This window comes from Aedes aegypti, chromosome 3 (assembly GCF_002204515.2).
Source record: "Aedes aegypti strain LVP_AGWG chromosome 3, AaegL5.0 Primary Assembly, whole genome shotgun sequence".
NCBI classification, from domain to species: domain Eukaryota; kingdom Metazoa; phylum Arthropoda; class Insecta; order Diptera; family Culicidae; genus Aedes; species Aedes aegypti.
Genome location: NC_035109.1, coordinates 383,819,572 through 383,841,737, shown reverse-complemented (window position 1 = coordinate 383,841,737; position 22,166 = coordinate 383,819,572). Strand labels below are relative to the sequence as shown.

Genomic DNA, 22,166 nt, shown 5'->3' with positions numbered 1-22,166 from the left:
TAAAATATCCTCAAACGAAATTCCGAAGAAAATTCCGAACAAAATTCCAGAAAAACATTTCAAAAGAATTTCCGAACGAATTTCCAAACGAAATTCCGATGGAAATCCAGAAATAAATTCCAAGGTAAATTCCGAAAGAAATTTTAGAGGAAATTCCGAAAAAAGTCAAAAGGAAATTCCTAAGAAATTTCAATGGAAATTCCAAAGAAAATGTCAATGGAAGTTCTGATGGAAATTCTGAAAAAAATCCAAAAGAATTCTGAAGAGGAAATTCTTATGTTTTTTTCAAAAGAAATTTCGAAGGAAATTCGGAAAGAAATTTCAATGCAAATTCCGAAAGTATTTCCAAAGGAAATTCCAATTCAAAAATAAAAGAGAATTTCAAAGAAAATTAGTATTGAGATTGCAATGAAAATTTTAAAGCTAGTTCTGAATAAATTCAAAAAAGAACTCCGTAGGAAATTCTGCAGGGAATTCCAAGGAAAATTAAAGAGGGAATTCCAAAAAAAAAATCCGAAAGAAATTCCAAAGGAAATTTCGAAGGTAACTCCCAGAGTTTCCGATGGAAATTTAAAGCCTCAAGCGAAATTCCGAAGAAAAAACCGAACGAATTTTCAAAGGAATTTTCGAACGAAATTCCTGTATAAATTTATAAGGAAATTACGATTGAAATTCCAGAGGACACTACAAAAGGAAATTTCAAAGGAAATTCCGAAGAAATTTCACAGAATTCCCAAAGAAATTCTGAAGGAAATTCCGAAGTGAATACCGAAGTAAATAACGGAATTCCGAAGGAATTTTCGAAGGTAGTTCCAAGAAATTCCGATAGAAATAATTCCGAAGAAAAATCCTTAGGAGAATGCTAACGAAATTGCAAACTAAAATTCCTATGTTTATTCTAGAGGAAATTCCGAAGAAAATTCCAGAAGGAAATTTCAAAGGAAATTCCAATGGGAATTCCGAAGCAACTTAATGGTAGTTCTTAAAGAAATTCCTAAGGAAATTTCATTGGAAATTTCAATGGGAATTCTGACGGAACGAAAATTAAAAAAAAATCGAATGAAATTCCAGAGGGATTTCAGAAGGAAATTTCAAAGGAAATTGCGAAGTTATTACCAAAGCAAATCTTTAGTAATTCTAGGAAACATTCAAATTGATTTTTTGTAGGTATCTTGAACGAAATTCTTGGAGGATGATTATAAAAATTCACTATATGAACTCCTAAAGAGAATGTTCGGAGTAATATCTGAATAAATTTTCGCAAAAATACATGAATCGGTTTCTAATGCATTTCTGAACAAAATCAAGCAATAATTCCTGGATTATTTTTTTTAGAGAAATTTTTGAGAAGTTAATTTTAAAGAAATTTTTGGCTGAAATCCTTACGAAACCTCGATCTAAAAATTGAGTGTGATTTTTTAAGAAAACCGTTGAGCCATCTCTGTAAATTAGGAGTGATTTCTGCAAAAAATATATATTAAACTCTTGAAAAATAAACAAATTGAAATGATAACTGAATGAATTTCTGAAATTGACCGAAAAAAAATCCTGATGCAATCTCTCAAGTAATTTCTGGAAAAAAAATCTGATTGATTTTTTGCTGGTATCTTAAACGAAATTCTTGGAGGAAGTTCGTAAAAATACACTATATGAACTTCTAACTCCTCGGAGTAATATCTTAAGAAATTTTCGGAATAATACTTGAATTTATTTCTAACTATTTTTTCTGAAGAAAATCATGAAACAATTTCTAGATTAATGCTTTGAGGCAGTCTTAGGAGAAATATCTGGAGTTCTTCCTGAAATTAATTTTAAGGGAATTTTTGGCTGAAATTTAACGAGATCGCGAGCAAAAATTCAGTAGAATTTTCTAAGAAAATCGTTAAGCTATCTCTGTAAATTGCTAGTAAATTCTGTAAATAATATGAAATGAACTCTTAAAATAAAAAGATAAAAATAAAATCAAAAAAATAATTACTGAATGAATTTCTGAAAAATTAAGGACTTCCTTGAGAAATTTCTGACTATTTTCTTAAGGGATGAAGTGAATAAATTCCTGATGCAATCTGTTAAGTAATTTCTGAGACAAATTCAGATAGATTTTTTTGTAGGTATCTAAAATGAAATTCTTCGAGGAAGTCTGTAAAAAATCACTATAAGAACTCCTTAAAAATGTGTCGGAGTAATATCGGAAGACATTTTCGGAAAAAAAACTTGAATTATTTATAATAAATTCTTTGAAGCAGTCTTAGGAGTAACATCTGGGGTACTTCATTAAGTGAATTTTAACGAAATTTTTGGCGGAAATTCTAACAAGATCGTGAGAAAAAATTTAGTATGATTCTATAAGAAACTATTGAGCCTTCTCTGTAAATTGTGAGTAATTTCTGCAAAAAATATAAAACAAACTCTTTAAAAAAATTCCTAAAGAAAATTTTGAACAAAAATAAACGAAATGAAAAATAATACTGAATGAATTCCTGGAAAACTTAGCACTCTCTTGAGAAATGTCTAACATTTTGATAGATTTGCTGAAGAAATTATTAATGCAATCTTTTAAGTAATTTCTGAGATGATCCTTGAAAAAAATATCTAGATTGATTTTTTTTGTAGGTAACGAAACTGTAGGAGGAAGTCCGGCAAAAATCGCTATATGGACTCCTAAAGAAAATGTTAGGAGTAATATCTGAAGGAATTTTTGAAGAATAGCTGTATTTATATCTTATTAAATTCTTGAAGAAAATCATGAAAAATTCTTGTCGTGATGTAACGAGCAATTTTCAAAAAATGTTGAAAATATCATTGCCTAATCGGATTATTTATAAAAAAAACCTTTAGAAAACTCTTCATCTTCTTCTTACTTTTAATTTATTGATTTTTGTTTAGTTCCTGTTGTTTTTTAGTCTCTTTTAGGGTCCTGTCCGGTCTCTGTTTGATATTTTTTCAGAAACAGGGTCTCTAATGATCCTATTTTTAAGACACTCAGTCGCTACCAGCCCTGGACTTTCCAAATCGTCAATAGGAGGAACGTGACAAGTTGGCCAGCATCTTGTGCACCAGATCCGATCAAAGGGTGTATCAACGACACTGGATCCGGCAACGGCAAGCGGTAGAAGGGCAGAAACAGCAAAAAAAATGCTGCGCTTCGGAAGGGAATGTTGACTTCTTCGATGAACGCAAATGGAAGATCAAGCTGCGGAACTGCAGAAACTACCACCGTCCGCCCGCGTTGGGCCCGCGGCCAATATGCTCTCGCATGTGGGTTATATGAGAGTAACGGAAAGCAGAACTCCCGGCCACCAGGAGAACACCAACTTCAGCTAAATCAAAATCATCATCTGGCCGGGCGATTCCGCATCGTTTTCCACACCGGATACCTGGGGGACAATCAAGCGCTGTGCGAATAGACATCGGTGGTCAACGTTGCTCCTGGCCGGGCGACCTTATGTGGGTGAATGTTGGGTAAGTTCGGCGTCAGCAAAACTCGTCTTCGATAATTCTCACATCTTACCCTTTCTTCCCATTCCACAGTTGTGTTCACCAAGTGCAGGCCATAGGATGAATGATGTGGAGGATTCCCCGGTTTAATTTTAATGTAATCATTAAACATTAATAAATAAAGATGTTTTTGGGTAAATTTAGCATTGTTCTAATTTTTAATAAATGATAAACCTCAATTTTAGAACACGGGCGAAGTTAATCTAGACACTGATGAATGCAACCTAATCTTCGCGCCGATTTCATCCAAGTTATACTAGACCCGTTTAGTAGGGAGGTAAACGAGGCCTAGACCCAACCAGGTGGATAGTGAAATAGTATGGCATTTAAACTATTTAGTTTCATTTTTTCTCAGAGTGCCCCTGGGAAATATACCCATCTTCAAATACTAAGTGATTCTGTCATAAAATGAGGGAATCCGAAAATATAAAATGGGTGAAAAATATTACGCAATGCAAGAAAAATTTTGATTCTCAGAAATTCCAGAGCTATATACTGCCCATAAAGGCATAACGTGAAAACATGAATGTTGCGACGAAAAAAGGTGTTGATTCAAAAATCCATATCGGACAGTTATGCTTTTATGGGCAGTATATTGATCACGAAACTTTTCCTCCAAAATTATCATAGTCACCGATGACTTTGAAGCTGTTTTTGTCGCATCTGCTGTCACCGTGAAATGCATGATTTCAACGGATTTCGTTGAATTCCTCGTTTTTCACATGAATTTTGCCTGAAAAATACTAGACTATGGAAATCCCGCTAATTTAGAACCCTTAAATAAAAATGCACCATTACGGCAATAGGCTAATATTTTCAAAGCTAAACGATCACTTCGACATCTGGTCGCCAGTAGGAGAACCGTCATAAAGGAGGTTGGGTTGAGAACGCACCGTGTGCAGCATTGGAAGGAGCACACATATTACACTTTTTCTCGAAATAGTTATGTTGTAGACGATCAGAGAGCATTGAAAAACATGATAAACTTTTTTTCCTTCCAAAATGTACAGATCCGGTCAGTGCTCATGTACGATTTGTGGGATGAAATTGGAAAATTGGTGTTTGACTACATAGGTTATAAACATACGGATTCTTTGTTTGTGGCTAAATTTGTTGTGAAATCATGCGTATCGCAAGAATAAAGGGTCAAAATGATTATGCCAATGGAAAATAGTTTAATAATTAATTGATTATGAGCTAATTTTTGGGTCGAAAAATTGAATTTTGGACGTAAACAAACATTTTCAATGACATTTCTCTCCTTCTTACCTAGCGACCTCTATGCTGGCGGCGCATTAAATTTGCCTATAGGCTAATTCACAGACAAACAAACGTCACACTCTCATCATTGTCCATCAACCACCTTTTCAACGGTCGATTCAAATATATGGTAGGTGGCCAATCCGCCACCCACAGCGCTCGCATCGTTTTTGACGTTTACACACTACCGCCATCTGTTGGCCCGTCGGCCATACACTAATTCTAGCATTGGGCGTACATGTCCTCGTGACTATGATTTGGATCGAGATTTGTTCTAAGTGTTACGTCTGTTTGTCTGTGCTAATATTTTCAAAGCTAAACGATCACCTCGACATCTGGTGGCCAGTAGGAGAACCGTCATAAAGGAGGTTGGGTTGAGAACGCACCGTGTGCAGCATAGGAAGGAGCACACATATTACACTTTTTCTCGGAATAGTTATATTGTATAGACGATCAGAGAGCATTGAAAAACATGATAAACTTTTCTTCCTTCAAAAATGTACAGATCCGGCCAGTGCTCATGTACGATTAGAGGGATAAAATTAGAAAATTGGTGTTTGGCTACATAGGCTATAAACTTCAGGATTCTTTGTTTGTGGTAATTTTTTCCGTGAAATCACGCGTATCGCAATAATAAAGGGTCAAAATGATTATGCCGTTGGAAAATAGTTTAATAATTAATTGATTACGAGCTAATTTTTGGGTCGAAAAATTGAATTTTGGACGTAAACAAACATTTTCAATGGCATTTCTCTCCTTCTCCCCAGCGACCTCTATAATGGTGGCGCATTAAATTTGCCTATAGACATGACATGAGCGCCCAAGTAACCAATAAGCCGTATAAAGCAGCACCAAATCAGTTCTATAGTCGATTTAAAGACATGACCAACAGGGCTAATTGGAACTATATCGTGATTATGGGCCGCTCAAAAGCCACTTTTGGCGAATTATTCGGCTGATAAATGGCCTACTCGTTCCGAGTCTCTGAAGTGAATGATGTCAAAAAAATTATAGCACGTGGGTGGATGAAAAAGAAAAAAAAGTTTGTTTATCTCATGTACTTTTCTTTCTATTTCTGTTTCATTCAAGTCGTATTTTTTTTTTTTGTTGAATTACTGTGGTTCGAACTAATGTTCTCCCATCTCGTACTATTTTAAGATTATTCCGGCCACATTCCTATCTGCTCCATCGATGCTTTTCTGATATGCCCTGCTCAGCATCGTATGTAAATCAAAACATCATGAATGCTGGGTGTTGGCATAAAGTGCATGTAATTGAACCTGGATAATTTATTGCTACATTTTGGCCATAACCAAAACAAAAATCTTCAAATCAAAATAAAATAAATTATAAATTCGAGAAGTCTTCTGGAAAACCCCCTGAGAGCATTAAAAATCAATGTATTTCATGTTTCCCAGAATCGCTATCCTGATCGCAATGGAGTCCTAACATTTTTAATAAAATCTTGTTGCTATTTAATAACACGAAAGAGCATGTTACTTTAACTACTATAGCAATTTTCCCGCTCTAATAACGGCTATATCATGTTTAAACTTTAGTTTAAAAATTGGGTGCATAAATGAACCTTGACACTTGTGATCATGTTTGACGTTCGTTTAGTCGACAAAAACACCAGAGGGGTTTTAGTTTTAACACTGAGGTTGCTCCTATCTAACATTTCGGAAGGGACACGGAAAACAAAATACACCCAAAATTTGAGTTTAAGCTAAGAAGTGTGACAAAATCTAAAAAAAAAACATAAAAATATGTTTTTGGACTTAAACCAACGGAAAACATTAGAAAATGTGCTTTTGGCCAAAACTTAAGCGTTTGGCACTAAAATCGGGACAGGGCTTTAGGAAACTATTGGTGCAATCCGGACAGCCTCTGGAACGATTGGAAAGCGTGAGTTTCAAACTTTTTCATTCGATGTAGTGCAATCCCTAACCCCGTTGTCTTGAGTCCCGTTGTTTCGGAGATCATCCGGATTGCCAAAATTACAATCAGGATCACGGCACCACACCTAACACGTATTTTTTTTAAATCATTCGTAGTAACAATCCTCATGCTATTCAAAACCGCTTCGAATTTTGTCATTCTTGACATTTGTTTTGAACGAAGCCATATATAATTCGGGTGGCATAAACGTCATGTACATTAGCCTCTTAACAGCATTGACAGCCGTTGTATGCTGCTTGCAGACACAGGGCTTACAAGCACTGTGTTATTGCGTTATATACCCATATACGGCTTGTTTCAGTGCTCGAAGGTCACAGTGCATAAAAGCACTAGAAAAAAATATATAAAGTCTGTTGGCTCTGTAAATCAATTTAGCGGCCCATATACCGCTTATAACAATGCCTAATGGTTACCTCGGCGGTGATTCAAACTATGTAGAACCAAGTAGTGTGGATGAATGGATTATCTGGATGGAAAAAAGTATTGAAAAGGATAAACGTATGTTTAATGCTACGTTTAGACTAGATCTGATATTATGTAATATAGGCTCTCTTGATATCAGAAACCTAACATCTTGTTTTCACTTAAAATAAGAAGTATGACGTTTGATATCAAGATGGCCAATATTACGTAATATCAGCTCTAGTCTGAACGTAGCATAAGAAGCTTTAGTAATTAATAAACGGTTTCTTTACCACCGCTTAGACCTTAAACCTGGTTTAATAGTATGGATAAACGTGGTCTACGGCTTAAAGGAAGGTGAAGAAATTGGCCCTAAGTGATATTGTAATGAATTTCATATCAGACTCGAATGATCGTACCGATTAAAGGGTCTTTAAATAAAACAAACAAACAAACCATTACGCCCCACAGTTCAATTTGCTTAATGTTTCTAAATCGAATGTTTATCTCTCATTTTTCTCTTTCTGCGATTAAAACTGTTTGAATCTGAAATACAGCTTCATGTAAGACGCCAATTAATACCGCGTGGATGAAGATTACGTGGAGGAGCCATTGGGAACCATTCGGAAAAAGTGAACATAATTCCTCATGCAAAGTGCGGTTTCTAATTACGTTGGTCTTGGAAGTTGTTACCATTGGTTAAACCGGATACATGCCTTTCCCCATACAAAATGAAACAAGAAAACTTCTGCTGATCAACTGTGGACAAGAGCAAAGCAGGTAATCCATTCCATGACCATTTCTTGTCTTATCCTTTTGCACAGCGCTCTCCAGTATCGACCATCTGGAAATGTCGAGTGATCAAGTGTGGCATGCAAAAAAAGCCATCAATTGTGTGGGACGTCAAACGCCATATTCGAGGCGGTGATCCACCAGAAAGAGTCCGCCCTATTGTTCAACAGCTACTCTCGACCCGTTTTTGACAATCAACTATCATTTACACCGATGGATCCAAGCTAGACAATACGGTAGGAGCTGCTTTTCATACAGCCGGGTTGGCGGGCACGTACAGCCTTTCGGAAGAATGCAGCGTATTTTCCGCTGAAGCATACGCCATAAAAATGGCCGTCTCCATTCCAAATGTTCATTGAGAAATAGTTATTCTCACGGACTCGGCGAGCTGTCTACAGGCTCTGGAAGCAGGGAAACCAAAACACCCGTGGATCCAAAAAATTTAATATGCGGTGCGGACCAAGCCGGTCCGATTCTGTTGGATCCCTGGACATGCAGGGATCAATGGAAATACCGAAGCCGATCGATTTGTTGACGAGGTGCGTAGGTAACCGGTCATTGATATTCCCCTTCCAGGAGAGGATGCATTAAGAGCGGTAAAGAAAGCGATGCGTGGTCAGTGGGATAGCAAGTGGCATGAACCTCGAGACGTGAAGTTAAGGAAAGTGAAGAACGACACGTTCCGATGACCAGACCGTAGCAGCGTAGCTGATCAACGTGTGCTAATTCGGCTAAGGATTGGTCACACACGGCTGACGCACACCTTTTTACTGAAGAAGGAGCTACCGCCCAGCTGTGAATTACAGCTGTGATTGATACACTAGCGGCGAGTATTATTTTCGGAGAGTTTGTTCATCATGCCATGTGAGTACACCCCATCAACCGTTACTGTTGGCGCGTAACATTTGTGTAACACAAGCCCCACGTTACGAAATATTCTAAGCATTTTCTAACCAATCAGATTGCGAGCTCACAAAAGCTATGATGAAAACAAAAGTGCAAAAACAAAGTTAAGTGTCTTGTAATTTTTCAATTTTTTAGAATAAATTAGTGAAATTTGAGTTATTAAACGCAAAATGAAAACTAACTTTGTACCTAGAGTCAATCAAGTAAGTGAAAGTGTTAATATGTAGCAAGATTTATGGCTTGAGTCACACGGTTTACCGGGATATATCTTTCAGCTTGACTCCATTCAGTTGGATAACGAAATCGTCAACATCCTCAAGGAGCAAGTTTACAGCATTTTACGGAATCTTCCGGTAAGACCCGATTTCTTGACCTGTTCTATGATATAAGTGTTCAACAATATGTCCAACGTTTCAGCCTGGCCTTCTGAGCCGCTTCCAGCCGGAAATCAACCTACTTACGAACTCTGCCCTGTGGAATTTCTCCATCCGGAAGTCGTTTGCTACTTTCGGCCAGCAAATGCTTTCGATTAGTTACGAGAAAGAACAGCTCGGTTCCGGAAAGCTGAAAGCCCACTACGCTTTGACCGTAGCCTTGGCTTATCTGAAGGAACTGATTCAGTTCCGGTTGACGGGTGTTACCTTCCTACAGCGGATGATTACGATTGTGGAAAACTGCTTGACTTGTTTGAACTTTATTAATTTCTTCCGGTTCTTGCGGACTGGCCGGAAACCTTCCCTAGTGGATTTCATTCTTCGGCTGGATCACCGGTCAATCGATGGAGCCAAGCGGAGAACCATTGGCTATTCGTACATGACGAGGGAACTGATTTGGGCGGGATTTATGGAACTGCTGGGATTCACCATTCCAATTGTTAACTATCATGCCTTAAAGCGTCGGTTGAGGAATATGCTGAAATTGGAAAGCGGATCACGGGAAGCGAAAAAGATTGAGCTCGAAACCGGCAGTAGATGCGTTTACTGCAACGAAAGAGTAACGCTGCCACATCATATGGGATGTGGGCATGTTTTTTGCTACTACTGCCTTCAGGTAAGGTGTGGCGGGATAAGTCTATTAAATTGCTAAAGTTTTCTTTTTGTTCATTTCAGGGCAACTTGCTGGCGGATTCCGGATTTCAGTGCAACGTTTGTGACTTCAAAAGTGGCATTTTTGAGAGAGTCGTTACTGCAGGATAGAATTAAATTAGGTTCATAATTATTTTCAATTATACAGGGCAGGTTACCTTTGAATGTTGTTGATGTAGTTTGTAGGTTGAGGCAATAGATTTTTTACATTTTTAAATTTTAGCCACGTATTATCGTATTAAATCACTGTCCAATCCGTCACCGCGGGCGTTACTCCGAGTTACGCACAACATCACAGTGGTTTGAAGCCGGCTAAAACCCCAAAAATCAAAATGATTCACTGAGGCAAAAATACTTTATAATTTTAAATACATTCTAATATCCTTTAACGAGGAATATGATCTGTCCATGGAGCAAGTTATTTACGGAATCCCAGATCAACTTCGATGTTGAACTATTCCCCATATTTTCAATTAAAAGTACCAGAATGTCAATTCCTATAAGACAGCGTCCATTTATTACGTAACGCTAAAATTGGAAATTTTTGACTGGTGGCTGAATGATACTTATTTGTGATGGCTTTGATAAAATTTTTTTTTTTTTTTTAAACTATTTGAGTGTATTTTAACGCACGAGGGCTAGTTCTACACTTGGCTTTGATAAAAGGATGATAGGGTGTTTTATGTATTTTGGACAGAGCGCTACGCGTATATAATTTGGCCACCTCCATTTCTCTTGAATGTATGTTCGAATCCTCTGAGCAGAATCTCAAATATTTTTTTTTTTTTTTTAAATCTTTATTTGAGTGTATTTTAACGCACGAGGGCTAGTTCTACACTAGAATCTCAAATAGAGAAACTTTAAAGTAGATGGAGTACCGTGTACCTTTTAATTCCGCTCCTAAATGCTTATCTTTGACAGATACGCGTATTTCGACTACCACTTGCAGTCTTCTTCAGTGTCAGTGTCACATGTTTACTCAACTTTTTATGTTTGGGCCCATTCACAAATTTCATAACGCAAAAGGGGGTGGGTGGGTGTCCTTAAGATGTTACAGCTCATACAAAATTCGAAAAATTTTCATATAAAATGCGTTACGAGGGGGTGGGTGGGTATCGAAAATGGTCGTTTTTCGCTTTATGAAATTTGTGAATAAACCCTTTTTCGTTTGTTTAAGTCCAAATTTTTTTTTTATATTTTTCAAAGATTTTGTCACACCCCTTGGCTTAAACTCAAATTTTGGGTGTATTTTGTTTCGCGTGTCCCTTCCAAAATGTCAGATAGGAACAACCCCAGTGTTAAAACTAAAAGCCCTGTGGTGTTTTTGTCGACTAAGCAAACGTCAAACATGATTAAAAGTGTCAAGGTTCATTCATGGACCCATTTTTGAAATTAAAGTTTAAATATGATATAGCCGCTATTTGAGCGGGAAAAATTGCTGAAGTAGTTGCAGTAACATGCTCTTTCGTATTATGAAACAAAAACAAGATTTCATTAATTATTTTAGGACCCTATAGGCCAGGGGAAGTGGTTCATCCAGAGTGAATTTATAGCAGAGAAAAAGTAGATTTTGTATGAAAATTGACAGGAAAATGAATGACAAGTTCATCCACTTCTCCTGGCCTATTCGTCACCACCTTATGTTTATGACTTTACCAAATATGTCAAGATCCACAACTATATTTTTTTGCAAATCACATATTAAGCTCACGGTAAAAAGAAGCAAGGTATTACACTCCGAAAAATGACATTTGGCAGTGACGTCATTCCTATCGCAAACTCGAACGAGTGCAAAAGAAAGCATGGCCTGCTCTCCTTTGCTATCCTCAAGGCCTCAGGCTTGACGATAGGAATGACGTCACATGTTTTGATGGAAAATCGTTGTTTACACGTGGGAATAGCCTACCTTGTTGTGTCTACCGTGATTAAGCTTGTCCGCTTTCAAAGCATACTTTGTTGAAAATATTCTAGAGTGGATTTTGTGCTTTCACGAAAAAGACTGAAAGAGTAGAGATTGTGCTTTGCTTTGTCTCGCACAAAAACAAGTTTTCTCCTGCGCCTTGGTTTGAGTTTACTCGCAAATAAAGGGAGACGCACAATCAATTTCTGAGTGGCATGCATGTTTTTGGCATTGCACTGAGTTTCCAGACATTCCATGCTGCAAACTTTGTTCAATGCTGCTTGGTTACCATGAAAAGCGAAAAAAAGCTGCATCATCTTCAATCAGCATTTGTTATGGCAATTTTACATCCACAAATGCCGAATCATAACAATGTGCCTTTATTTGTGTATTTGTGATGACAAAACAGCATTTGTCGATGACAATCTATTACTTATGGTTCCGCCATATTAATTTCACTCCGGTTGCCACAATTTCACTTTTTCAAATCAAATTACCTCCTTGAATTCGCGCATTTCATTCTACGGTATGATGATTAAACTGAATCAATATAATTTTAAGCACAATTACTGACCAATCCAACCAAGAAATGTTGAATTCTTCACCAGCCGGATTATTTTAGCAAATGCTTAATAACTAGAAATATGCCACTTTCAGAGGGGGCACAGGCAAATTATCTTCTTTCTCATCACATTTCACAGTAAATCTCTAATGTCGGTCTTGCCGGATTCATTCCAACGTAAACAAACAAAAGAAGATTGAAAACACGTCTGTGATAAATTATTTCGTAGTGCTTTTTATTTGAAGTGATTTATTTGTCCTAGTGCTCAAATCTTTAGTGCCGAGGGAGATTTACTACCATAAATGCTATTTTGTTTTATTTGTGTAACATAATTAAACACTTCATAGCCTCTTTCAGAGTGGACCAACTAGTCACGGTCTAATCTACAAGAGGTTTTGGGGGATGCGATGAAGGCAACAGCGCCTTGACCGTGGTTTTATGGGCGTTTATTAATAGCACCCTGGAAGTAATTCGTTAAACTAAAATTGTTACTTGGGGGTAAATCATATAAATAACTCTGCTCCCTTGACCTCAAGGATGATTTGATTTCTTCGAATATCGTCAATAATATCTGAAAAAGAGTACACTTGAGCCCGTGCAGCAAAAAAAGAATAGTATGCACATTTTTAAGGATAAAAGAGTACATGTACTCTAATAAGAGTACGTCTGGTAACCGTAACGTTGCTGAGCTGGCAGCAATTAACTTCATTTTGGGGATAATCTCCAACATGCCTGCCGACCACTTCTTAAGTTTCTTGGTTAGTCTCAGTTCTATTGAGGCACTCCGATCGATGTATCGATGTATCTATTACAAGAAATAGGCCAGGGGAAGTGGTTCACCCAGAGTGAATTTATAGCAGAGAAAAAGTAGATTTTGTATGAAAATTGACAGGAAAATGATTGACAAGTTCATCCACTTCTCCTGGCCTATAGAGAGCAGATGTCAAAAGATCTTATAAGATTACCTTTGTATGGGTCCCCTCACATTGCTTAATTTATGGCAATGAGAAGGCGGACTCTCACAAACAGTAGCGTAACTAAGGGGATGCGGTCCGCACCGGGCTCCAGATTTTTTGGAACCCCAAAATCGTGGTCAAAATTCTTCATACCAGTAAAAATTCGGTTATCACTGAACTGACATGTAAACCATTAATGCAAATTTCGATTTAGCAGATACTTGAATTGATAATTTTAGGGGTTCCTTAATCAACTAGCATTTGTGGATTGTAGAGATGGGCAGAACGGTTCATTTTAGTGAACGGATCCGATCCGAATCACTCATTTTAGGGCCTGTTCACAAATTTCATAACGCTGAAGGGGGTGGGTGGGTGTCCTTGTAACGTTACGGCTCATACAAAATTCGTAGAACATTCATACAAAAAGCGTTACGAGGGGGTGGGTGGGTGTCAAAAATGGCCATTTTCAGCGTTATGAAATATGTGAATGAACCCTTAGTGAACCGGATCTTTTGAACGGTTAAGTAGCTTACAAAAAAAGAGCAAATTGAACCTAGCAAACAAAAAAAAGAGCGGTTTCTCCCTGTTGTGCGACATACCTTTCGTATTTTTCGCTTTCTTATTCTTCCCCAATATCTCACGATACATTCGTCGGATTTCCCTACCCGAACCAAAAAGTAAAAGCAAAATGTGCTTTGCAATTCAAGTGAACACTTTTTCTCTCGATCTTTCATCTGCCTGTATGCAAGTAGGCGGGGCTCATTAGTTGTTTGGCTGTGTACCTATGCTGAGAGTGAGGAGCTGCAGCAAACTGTGTTTGCATGTGTGCCGTGACGCGCAAAGCAAGGCACGTGTTAAGCGTTATTGTAAAGTCGAGAAACGAACGAAGCAGAATAAGGCTATCGCACCCTTCTCTCTCTCCAGCATCAGGATCAAATGGGATTTTTTGTTTGTTGTTTTCATTCGGAAACGGTTTCGTTTCTGTGCTATTACAATTTCGATGGAGACCTAGGGTGATCAAAGTAATTTGGACAGACCGTTACGTGTATATAATTTGGCCATTTACGGCAAAATCAAATGAAGGTGGCCAAATTATATACGCTTAGCGCTCTGTCCAAAATACATAAAACACCCTAGTGCTTCAGGGGAGATCCTCATTAAATTTTAACGATTACCACCGGATTCACTACAATCCCATAAAAGTATCAACATTCCTAACTGGATTTCAGAATTTTCAGCAAATGGAATTGATTACAAGTTTCCTACGAATCGAAAGAAATACAAGATGGCACTGGACTTATGAGAATTTCCAATAGAATTGAAAAAAAAAATCCTAAATATTTCTAGACATTCTGGGGTACTAAAATATCCTTCCTCAATCCAATCTCTGTTGTAAGTACTGATTTTTAATTCTAGGAATTCCAGGGATTCTACAGGAATAACGAATTTACTTCTCCGTTTAAGTGCATACTATCAATTAGGTACCTTCTTAAACAATGTTCCGCAGTTTCGTTTCCAGTTTTACAAGAATCAGGGCAGGGGACCTGTAAATAACTGCTGAAGTAGTTCTGTTGAATTCTTTAATTTTGACCGCATTTTATTCAACTTCAATCACTGTCCAATCCGTCACCTCACGTTAACCCGCGTTACACACCACTGACAGCGCGTAACGCTGCGGCCATTTTGACCCGATGACGTTGCGTCGGTTTTGGTTCGCGTTCATCCGACGTGGAATCCGATTTTGACAGTTGGGGTTCAACACATCAGCAGAGCAGAAGAAGGGGGACCAGATTCATTACACTTTTCATTCGTTCGTCAGTGCAGAAGCAACGTAGTTTGGTGTGGTGCGTGAAAAAGTTAAATATTTCGTGAAATTAGTGCACGTTTGTGTGGATTTTCCTGTCGCCGACGTTTAAACAAGTAAGTTTGATCGAAATAGTTAAGAATTTGTTTTGGGTTTTCATTATTTTGCTGAGAATTTCGATAATTCGTTTGGCCATCAGACCGCCAAGATCAGCATTCTGTATCAAAGGTTACTAGTATTTATGGTCCAAAAGGACTTTTTATATGACTATCTGCTTCCTAACAAATAGTTCCAACATAAAATTTCAAAAAACTGCATTAAAACCAAGCGTAAAATCGCTAATTAGATTTTGTTCGAATCCCAAATCGGCTCACTTTCTCTGCCACATCTTCAACTCATACACTGGATCGAATGCTTACCTCATTTTGCTTTGATTGGTTGACAGATTTCTCAGGCATTCTCAAAGCTGGTAGAAAGTTTTATTTTAAGAGACTTGGTATCTATTTAATTCATGTCTTTAAAAACTATCTGTTTTAACGCAAGCTCTCCAAAGTCTCTATTTTAACCTAAATGGTCTCTGAACTCACTTTGTCCTTATTCTGCTTGCAGTGAATCGTGCTGACAAATTCTAGAAGTTCCTGAGAAACTTTAAGATACTATTACACGATAATTGCACAGGATTTTCAGGAACTCCTTGAGCAAACGCTTTAGGTATTCTTTTAGTGAATTCTTCAATAGGATTATCAGAGACTCCTACAAGAATACCTCGATTCCTTTATTAAGTCTCAGAAATTCTTCCAGCGGTTTTTCAGGGAGTACTCCAACGCTTCTCCATCCTGTAATTTCCGTAAAGATTATTGTGAAAATTTTACAAAAGACTCAGATATATAAATTTACTCTAAATATGTTATGACTAATTCTTCCACTGTTCTCTCCAGTTGTTGTTATACGAGTTCTTCCAGGCAAATCCACAAATATTCATTCCAGAGGTTTTTAAGAAATTAGTCTAGTTATTTTTGCAGGAAGATCTACAAGATTTCCTCCAGAAATTTCTCCACTTTTCCTTCCAGGCTTTTTCATATGAGTTCCTTCAAAAAATCATCTTCATTCACTCTTTTGATCTTTTTTTATATGGTCTTTTCTTGGACTTTTTTTTCTGACAAAAGGTCCTAGGTACGGTATTTTTAAATTTCCTATTTTCAAGATACTTAGTCGCTAACTGTAATTGACAGACTTTTGGACATTCGTATATTAAAACGTGCTTTGTTTTTAATTACAGCTCAAACTAAACAAATATGGATCAAATCGCCAAGATCTACGAGCCGGGCCGTTCCTTCGCCAAGGACTCGATCCGATTGATCAAGCGCTGCACCAAGCCGGACCGTCGCGAGTTCCAGAAGATTGCCATCGCCACGGCCATCGGGTTCTGCATCATGGGATTTATCGGTTTCTTCGTCAAACTGATACACATCCCGATCAACAACATCATCGTCGGATCGTAAGCCGGAATTAACCCACGAGGAGCGGTCCTGTGTCGCACCGTAAGGGTCTCATAGATTGTGTGACTGAGAGAAGCTGAGCAGCAGGAGGAAAGTTTTTTCAATCTTCTACAAACAAAAAAATCGTCATTCATGTCAAGTAATCAGCCACACCCTTCGATGAACTGTCTTTTTTACATTATAAGGAATCCTACACACTCTTTAGCATAGAAAAGAATCGTTTAATAGTGTGATGTTTGTGCGGTTGGGGTGAACCCCAGAAAGGTTTGCTACACGTGCAAACGAGATGCGTTGAGAACCATTTAAGTAAACACATTGATTTATCGTATATCAAGGAAATGATAATATAACTTATTGTTTCATTGTAGTTTAAAGGTGGGTCCGTAATTTACATTATTGAAAATTTGAGAAAGTCCCTCAGTCTTGTGTTCAGCTGTTTCTGTTTTTTTTTTTAATTTTAATTTATAAGGATGGTCTTCAGAATGCCTATAGGTATACCTACTGTTAATTTATAAATATTCTTGAAGATATGATATATGGCATTAAATCTATGCGCCGACGTTTATATATTAATGAATCGGCGTCGGTAGAAATCTTTCGGATATTGGTAAGAAATTTTGGGGTTTTGGTAAGAATCTTATGTTTAACTACAGTTTCCATAGAAATCTTAACATTTTCATCTGAAATTCAGAATTCCTACCAGAAATCTAGGATATTCATCCTAGGTCTTTCAGACTTGCTCCCTTTTTTTATCTCTATTTTCAATGGAGAGACCTTCAATTTTTGTAAACCAAAATGGTCTGTAAATTATTTTCAAGGATATGCTGCAGGTATTCTTCTAGTGATTTCTCAACAGATTTCATCTGGAATACTTCCAACGATTTTGCGATTTGCCCAGATATTCATGAAGAGATTTTTTTAAGTTGATGTTCAGACACATTTCTCCAGAATTTGTTTCATGAAATGAAATGCAACTACCAACAGTAATTGCCACAGGGATAACTGATAATTTGCTCAGATGCTGTTCTATAGGATTTCCTCCAGAGATTTTACTCTTGGAGTTAAGGTGAAACAGCTTGGAATCAACTTCTAAGATTGCACTGAAACTTCAAAGGCACAAATCTCGGGAAGCAAGCATCCAGCAACAGTGAAATTTTTATTTTGGCTTTGTGCACTAGGAGAAAGCTTAAAATAAGAAGATCAGAATCGTTTGCCAACTATTTCTCCAGTTTAGTGCCTTTGAAAACGTGAGTAGGGGCACAAGTCGGCCATTGTGACGGCCATCTTTGGATTCCGAGATGTTTCACCTTAAATGAAAGTATAACCTACGATGGTCTAACGATAACTGAGAGTTTATTTCGAATTAACTTATACTCTAATTATTCCATGGCATGCTTGAATATCGCACTTGCGCATGCGCCTACTTCTACATTTACTATTAGTTTTCCCATCGATTTCTCCAGTAGATCCTTCGGAGATTTCTACAGGAGTTCTTCCAAGAAAATGCTCAAAAGATTATTTCAGAGTTTTTGAAAGACTTCGGAAAGATTTTTCCTGGAAACTGTATAAGAATTTCTTGAGGATTTCGAACGCCCAATTTTACAATTATTCTTTTAGCCATATTCATATGGATTCCTACAAGAATTGATCTAAGGGTTGTCACTACACTTTTTTAAATATATAGAGGGATTATTAGAGAACGTTTAAGAAAAACTACAAACTGAACTTTAACACTTCACTTCACCTTTGCAAAGGAAAAGAAGTGAAGTGTTAAAGTTCAATTAGTAGTTTTCCTAAGGTTTGTGTAAAGAATCTCTCCGAAACCCCTCCAAGGTCCATTCCAGGAAACCTATTAACAACTCTTTCAGAAATTCCACAATAAATTCGACAAGGGAGTTTTCATTTTGTTCCTCCAAAAAAGCTCTGGCAATGGGTTACATGCATGGCCTGATTCGCTACCAGGGATGGGAAAAGTACTGAAGCAAACATTTACCACCTCTACATTTACATCTTTCCACACGACCATCAAAATCCAAAGCAAGCCATGACCGTTCAAAACAAAAAAATGTCACGGCTCTTCAAAACTGTAATCTTCTTCTTCCCAACTGCTATTCAAACCCGAATGCGAGAAGACTCGAGCACAGTGGTGACACAATTTTTCCGGTTTTCGGGGTTTTGCAATTTTGCCCGATAAAAGCAGCATAAAATTGAACTTGTTTATATGTATCGCAATGGAATGATTGTGCTCTTGTTGTTAGCGCTAATAGATTTCAATTAATTGAAAACACAAGCAAAATATTTGCGATTGAGTTATTTAACTTTTTTCCCATCATTCACTTCTGAACAGCTGCCCGAAAACGGTTATTGACTGTTTAACGATAAACTTGCGACGATCGACGCGTCACCATATTTCATTTAACGGAGGTTATTAGAACCAACCCGGTGCTAGGCAGCCATGTTTTCGTGGTCAGCATCAAACTCAAGAGCAACAACGTACAATGGCCTAATCGCAGACAGACGTTTAAGCAGGAACAAATTTATTCAAAATTCCTGTGTAAATTCTACCGTGGTGTCACCTAGGGAGCAAATTGCTGCAGTACAGTGACAGTTCGTAAAAGCACGTGGCTTCATCTTCTCGCTTACCACCCAGTCCACCACCCACTGAACAAAAATATCAAAACAATCACTTTAAAAATGATTCACACAATTGTGATGTTTTCACGCCAATTTATTTTACATGAGTTACGATCATTCAATGGTGTTATACTAGCATGAATCTGTGAGTAAATTAAATGCCAACTTGTGGTAAAAATTACAATGGATTTAATTAACTTTTACATGAGAAATTAGAACCAAAAGGGAACATCACCCACCCAGCGCGAAAAAAGGTGCATAGTTTTTAGCGTTGAGCACGTGGACTGTGGGATCGGTTGTGTGTCATGCGTCAACGAAATGTGATCAGGATGGTGGCGGGACGCATACGCCACTAACGCCATCTGTTAGCTTATTGCCACTTGGCGATTTGTGGCGGCCATGTTTTTACACAAGTGGCTGAGTCTAACTTGAACGTCTGTCTGCGGCCTAATCATATTAGGGAATTTTTCCTCCAATACTTAAATGTGTTTCTAGCTAATCACTTCAACCCAAATTGACTCGCTGTACTGCAATCCAATAGTTTGCAACCGTTTGTTTATACGAATAACTGTTGTTATGCGGGAAAAGAAATTTTTTCAGAGAAAAAGATTTCACCATCATCGATTATTATTCCTCAAACGGTTATTTGTTTACAAACATTGAGCTGTCAATGGGAACCATTTCCCATTAGGAACCAGAGATATATGCTCGTTATTTTTCAATGGGGTTGTATGGGCGGTGTCAGGAGGCTGATTAGAACTAACTTGGAGTTGATAATTTGGAGGTATTTTGGCAATTTGGAGGTTAAAATCACCTCCAAACACTAGCGATTTTGCGGTGGGATGTTGACGTTTGATCACGAATCGAGGAGGGAAAGAAAACATTCAAGCAGTGTATGAACCGTTGGCAGCGTAGCGCCTGTTGGTATTCGTGATCAAACGTCAACATCCCACCGCAAAATCGCTAGTGTTTGGAGGTGATTTTAACCTCCAAATTGCCAAATAACCTCCAAGTTAGTTCTAATAACCTCCGTTATATGAAATATGGTGGCGCGTCGATTGTCGCAAGTTTATCGTTCAACAGTCAATTTGTGCTGCTGCTGCTTTGTGTGATTTGGTTGACTGGCTGAATCGTAAATGGCGGTAGAAAGTGTTAACAATTCGCATGCCTGTTCGCTACTCACGTAGTCATGCACATGCGCTAGTGTTTATGGGCGAAAAATCGCTAAAAGGTAACGCGGAAAATATTTGTATGGCGAAATGCATCTAACGAATTATTTCTCGAAATTTAGAACACTATTCGAAAAAAAATGTGGTGCCGGTTGTGCGTCATATATATATTTTTTTTATTTAAGCTTTTATTTACGAGATATTTGCAGTTAGATGCCTTTCCCCATACAAAATTATGCGAGAAAACTTCTGCTGATCATCTCCCGCATACTCGTGAAACATATCTGTACTGTTTCCTGTACTATTCACAACCATTCGCGACAATACCGTAACAGTTTCATATTACATGAAAAATAACAATAAACTCACCAAACCAGAAACGGGTTTTACCGTTTCGCAAATAGTAATTGGGCAAATCACAATGTGGGGAATAGGCGGTTAAGTTATGTAACCATAAAAAAACACAGATTTTCCCGAACACAATTTTTCGTTCACAATTCTTCAAACTGTTGACATACTATCCATTTTTGCCTAATTCACTATAGAACAAATAGTTGAAAAATAGTTGAACTATAAAATTACAAAGAGGACGAATAATGTTTGATTAATTGTTGATTTACGGTGCTGTATGGTATTTTAGTCATATACTGTACAGTTCTGTTACTGTAGTATTGTACAGAAATAATTGGTAATTAAATGTAAATAAGAAACAATAAAATACAAATATAAATTATTTTTATTCATTATACAAATTTTTTATTAGTTTCTCCAACTGCAAATTTCAATTTTTTGCTATAAGGATTCATTCACATATTTTATAACGCTGGAAATGGACATTCTTGGCACCCACCCACACCCTCGTAACGCTTTTTGTATGAAATCTCTACAAATTTTTTATGAGCCGTAACATCATGAGAACACCCACCTACCCCTAATAGCGTTATGAAATTTGTGAATAAGCCCTAACTTTAAATTGTTTGTTTCTGCTCCATACTTGAACCATTTAAATATCGACTCTCGCAGGTTTGACTGTATGCAAAAGTTCACAATCAGTTCTGGTTCTTGGACTCTGGGCCGCCGACGATATCTTTGCTGATGGGTTAAACCCAGCAGCTTCACGACTTCACACTTCAGATACTGCTACGATTCCGGAAGGTATGACCAGTACAGCCTACAAGAAGAAAAAAACATAACGGTGGACAAAAACGTCGAGTCTTGATCGTGCTTTAATTTTTTGTAGCTTACCTATTTTGTTGCACGTAAAGCCGTTAGCGAAGGTGGGTTCGGTTGCTCCGGATCCGGTTAAATTATTCCAATTTGCAGTCCCATTCGCAGGTAATCCAATAAATCTTGCTATTTAAGGCAGCAACGGTGGCGAGTTTCACTGGTTTTTGCACATCGGGAAATAGAATTTGCACAAGAAAAAACAAGCAACAAGGCGCTGCTGTACAGTTTTCGCGAACTTCCAAATTTCTGTTTTTTTTTTCTTCAACTTTTGTTGACAGTCGGTGTGCGGATACAAACACGCTAAAAAAATGCTATGTGACTGAATTAACTTACACATTTTTTTTTCGAAATGAACCAGAATATGTTTGACTAAGTTGTGTGAAAACAAAATAATGTTTTATTTTGGTTTTATTGTTGCGTGAGAATTATTGACCATGTAAGTTATAGCCGTGTATAAAAATACAGCTCACTATTTACCAAACTGTAAAAGTAAGGTAATATATAGTGAAATGT

At 37.5% G+C, this 22,166-nt stretch overlaps 2 protein-coding genes and 1 long non-coding RNA gene across 3 annotated transcripts; 2 read left to right on the top strand and 1 right to left on the bottom strand.

Annotated features, from left to right (window-relative positions):
- Positions 1-8,873: 8,873 nt before the first annotated feature.
- On the top strand, positions 8,874-10,124 carry LOC5566535 (peroxisome biogenesis factor 2). Its single transcript, XM_001650877.2, has 4 exons — positions 8,874-9,020; positions 9,093-9,170; positions 9,235-9,867; positions 9,927-10,124. Exons 1-4 carry the CDS (start codon positions 8,988-8,990, stop codon positions 10,011-10,013), a joined length of 831 nt encoding a protein of 276 aa, XP_001650927.1. The 5' UTR covers positions 8,874-8,987; the 3' UTR covers positions 10,014-10,124.
- Positions 10,125-15,074: 4,950 nt separating this feature from the next.
- On the top strand, positions 15,075-16,990 carry LOC5566551 (protein transport protein Sec61 subunit gamma). Its single transcript, XM_001650878.2, has 2 exons — positions 15,075-15,240; positions 16,404-16,990. Exon 2 carries the CDS (start codon positions 16,420-16,422, stop codon positions 16,624-16,626), a length of 207 nt encoding a protein of 68 aa, XP_001650928.1. The 5' UTR covers positions 15,075-15,240; positions 16,404-16,419; the 3' UTR covers positions 16,627-16,990.
- A 4,423-nt stretch (positions 16,991-21,413) lies between these two features.
- On the bottom strand, positions 21,414-21,894 carry LOC110679169. The gene is made up of 2 exons (XR_002502278.1): positions 21,672-21,894; positions 21,414-21,597 (listed from the first exon to the last, which is right to left on the bottom strand). It is a non-coding gene; the product is annotated as an uncharacterized LOC110679169 (long non-coding RNA).
- Positions 21,895-22,166: the final 272 nt, after the last annotated feature.

Excerpts from the sequence above, each read along its gene's own strand:
- LOC5566535 (XM_001650877.2), top strand. The coding sequence starts at position 8,988 with ATGAAAACTAACTTTGTACCTAGAGTCAATCAA. Across the intron at positions 9,021-9,092 it reads TTGTACCTAGAGTCAATCAA|CTTGACTCCATTCAGTTGGA; the intron begins GTAAGTGAAAGT and ends TATATCTTTCAG. Across the intron at positions 9,868-9,926 it reads TTTGCTACTACTGCCTTCAG|GGCAACTTGCTGGCGGATTC; the intron begins GTAAGGTGTGGC and ends TGTTCATTTCAG.
- LOC5566551 (XM_001650878.2), top strand. The coding sequence starts at position 16,420 with ATGGATCAAATCGCCAAGATCTACGAGCCGGGCCGTTCCTTCGCCAAG.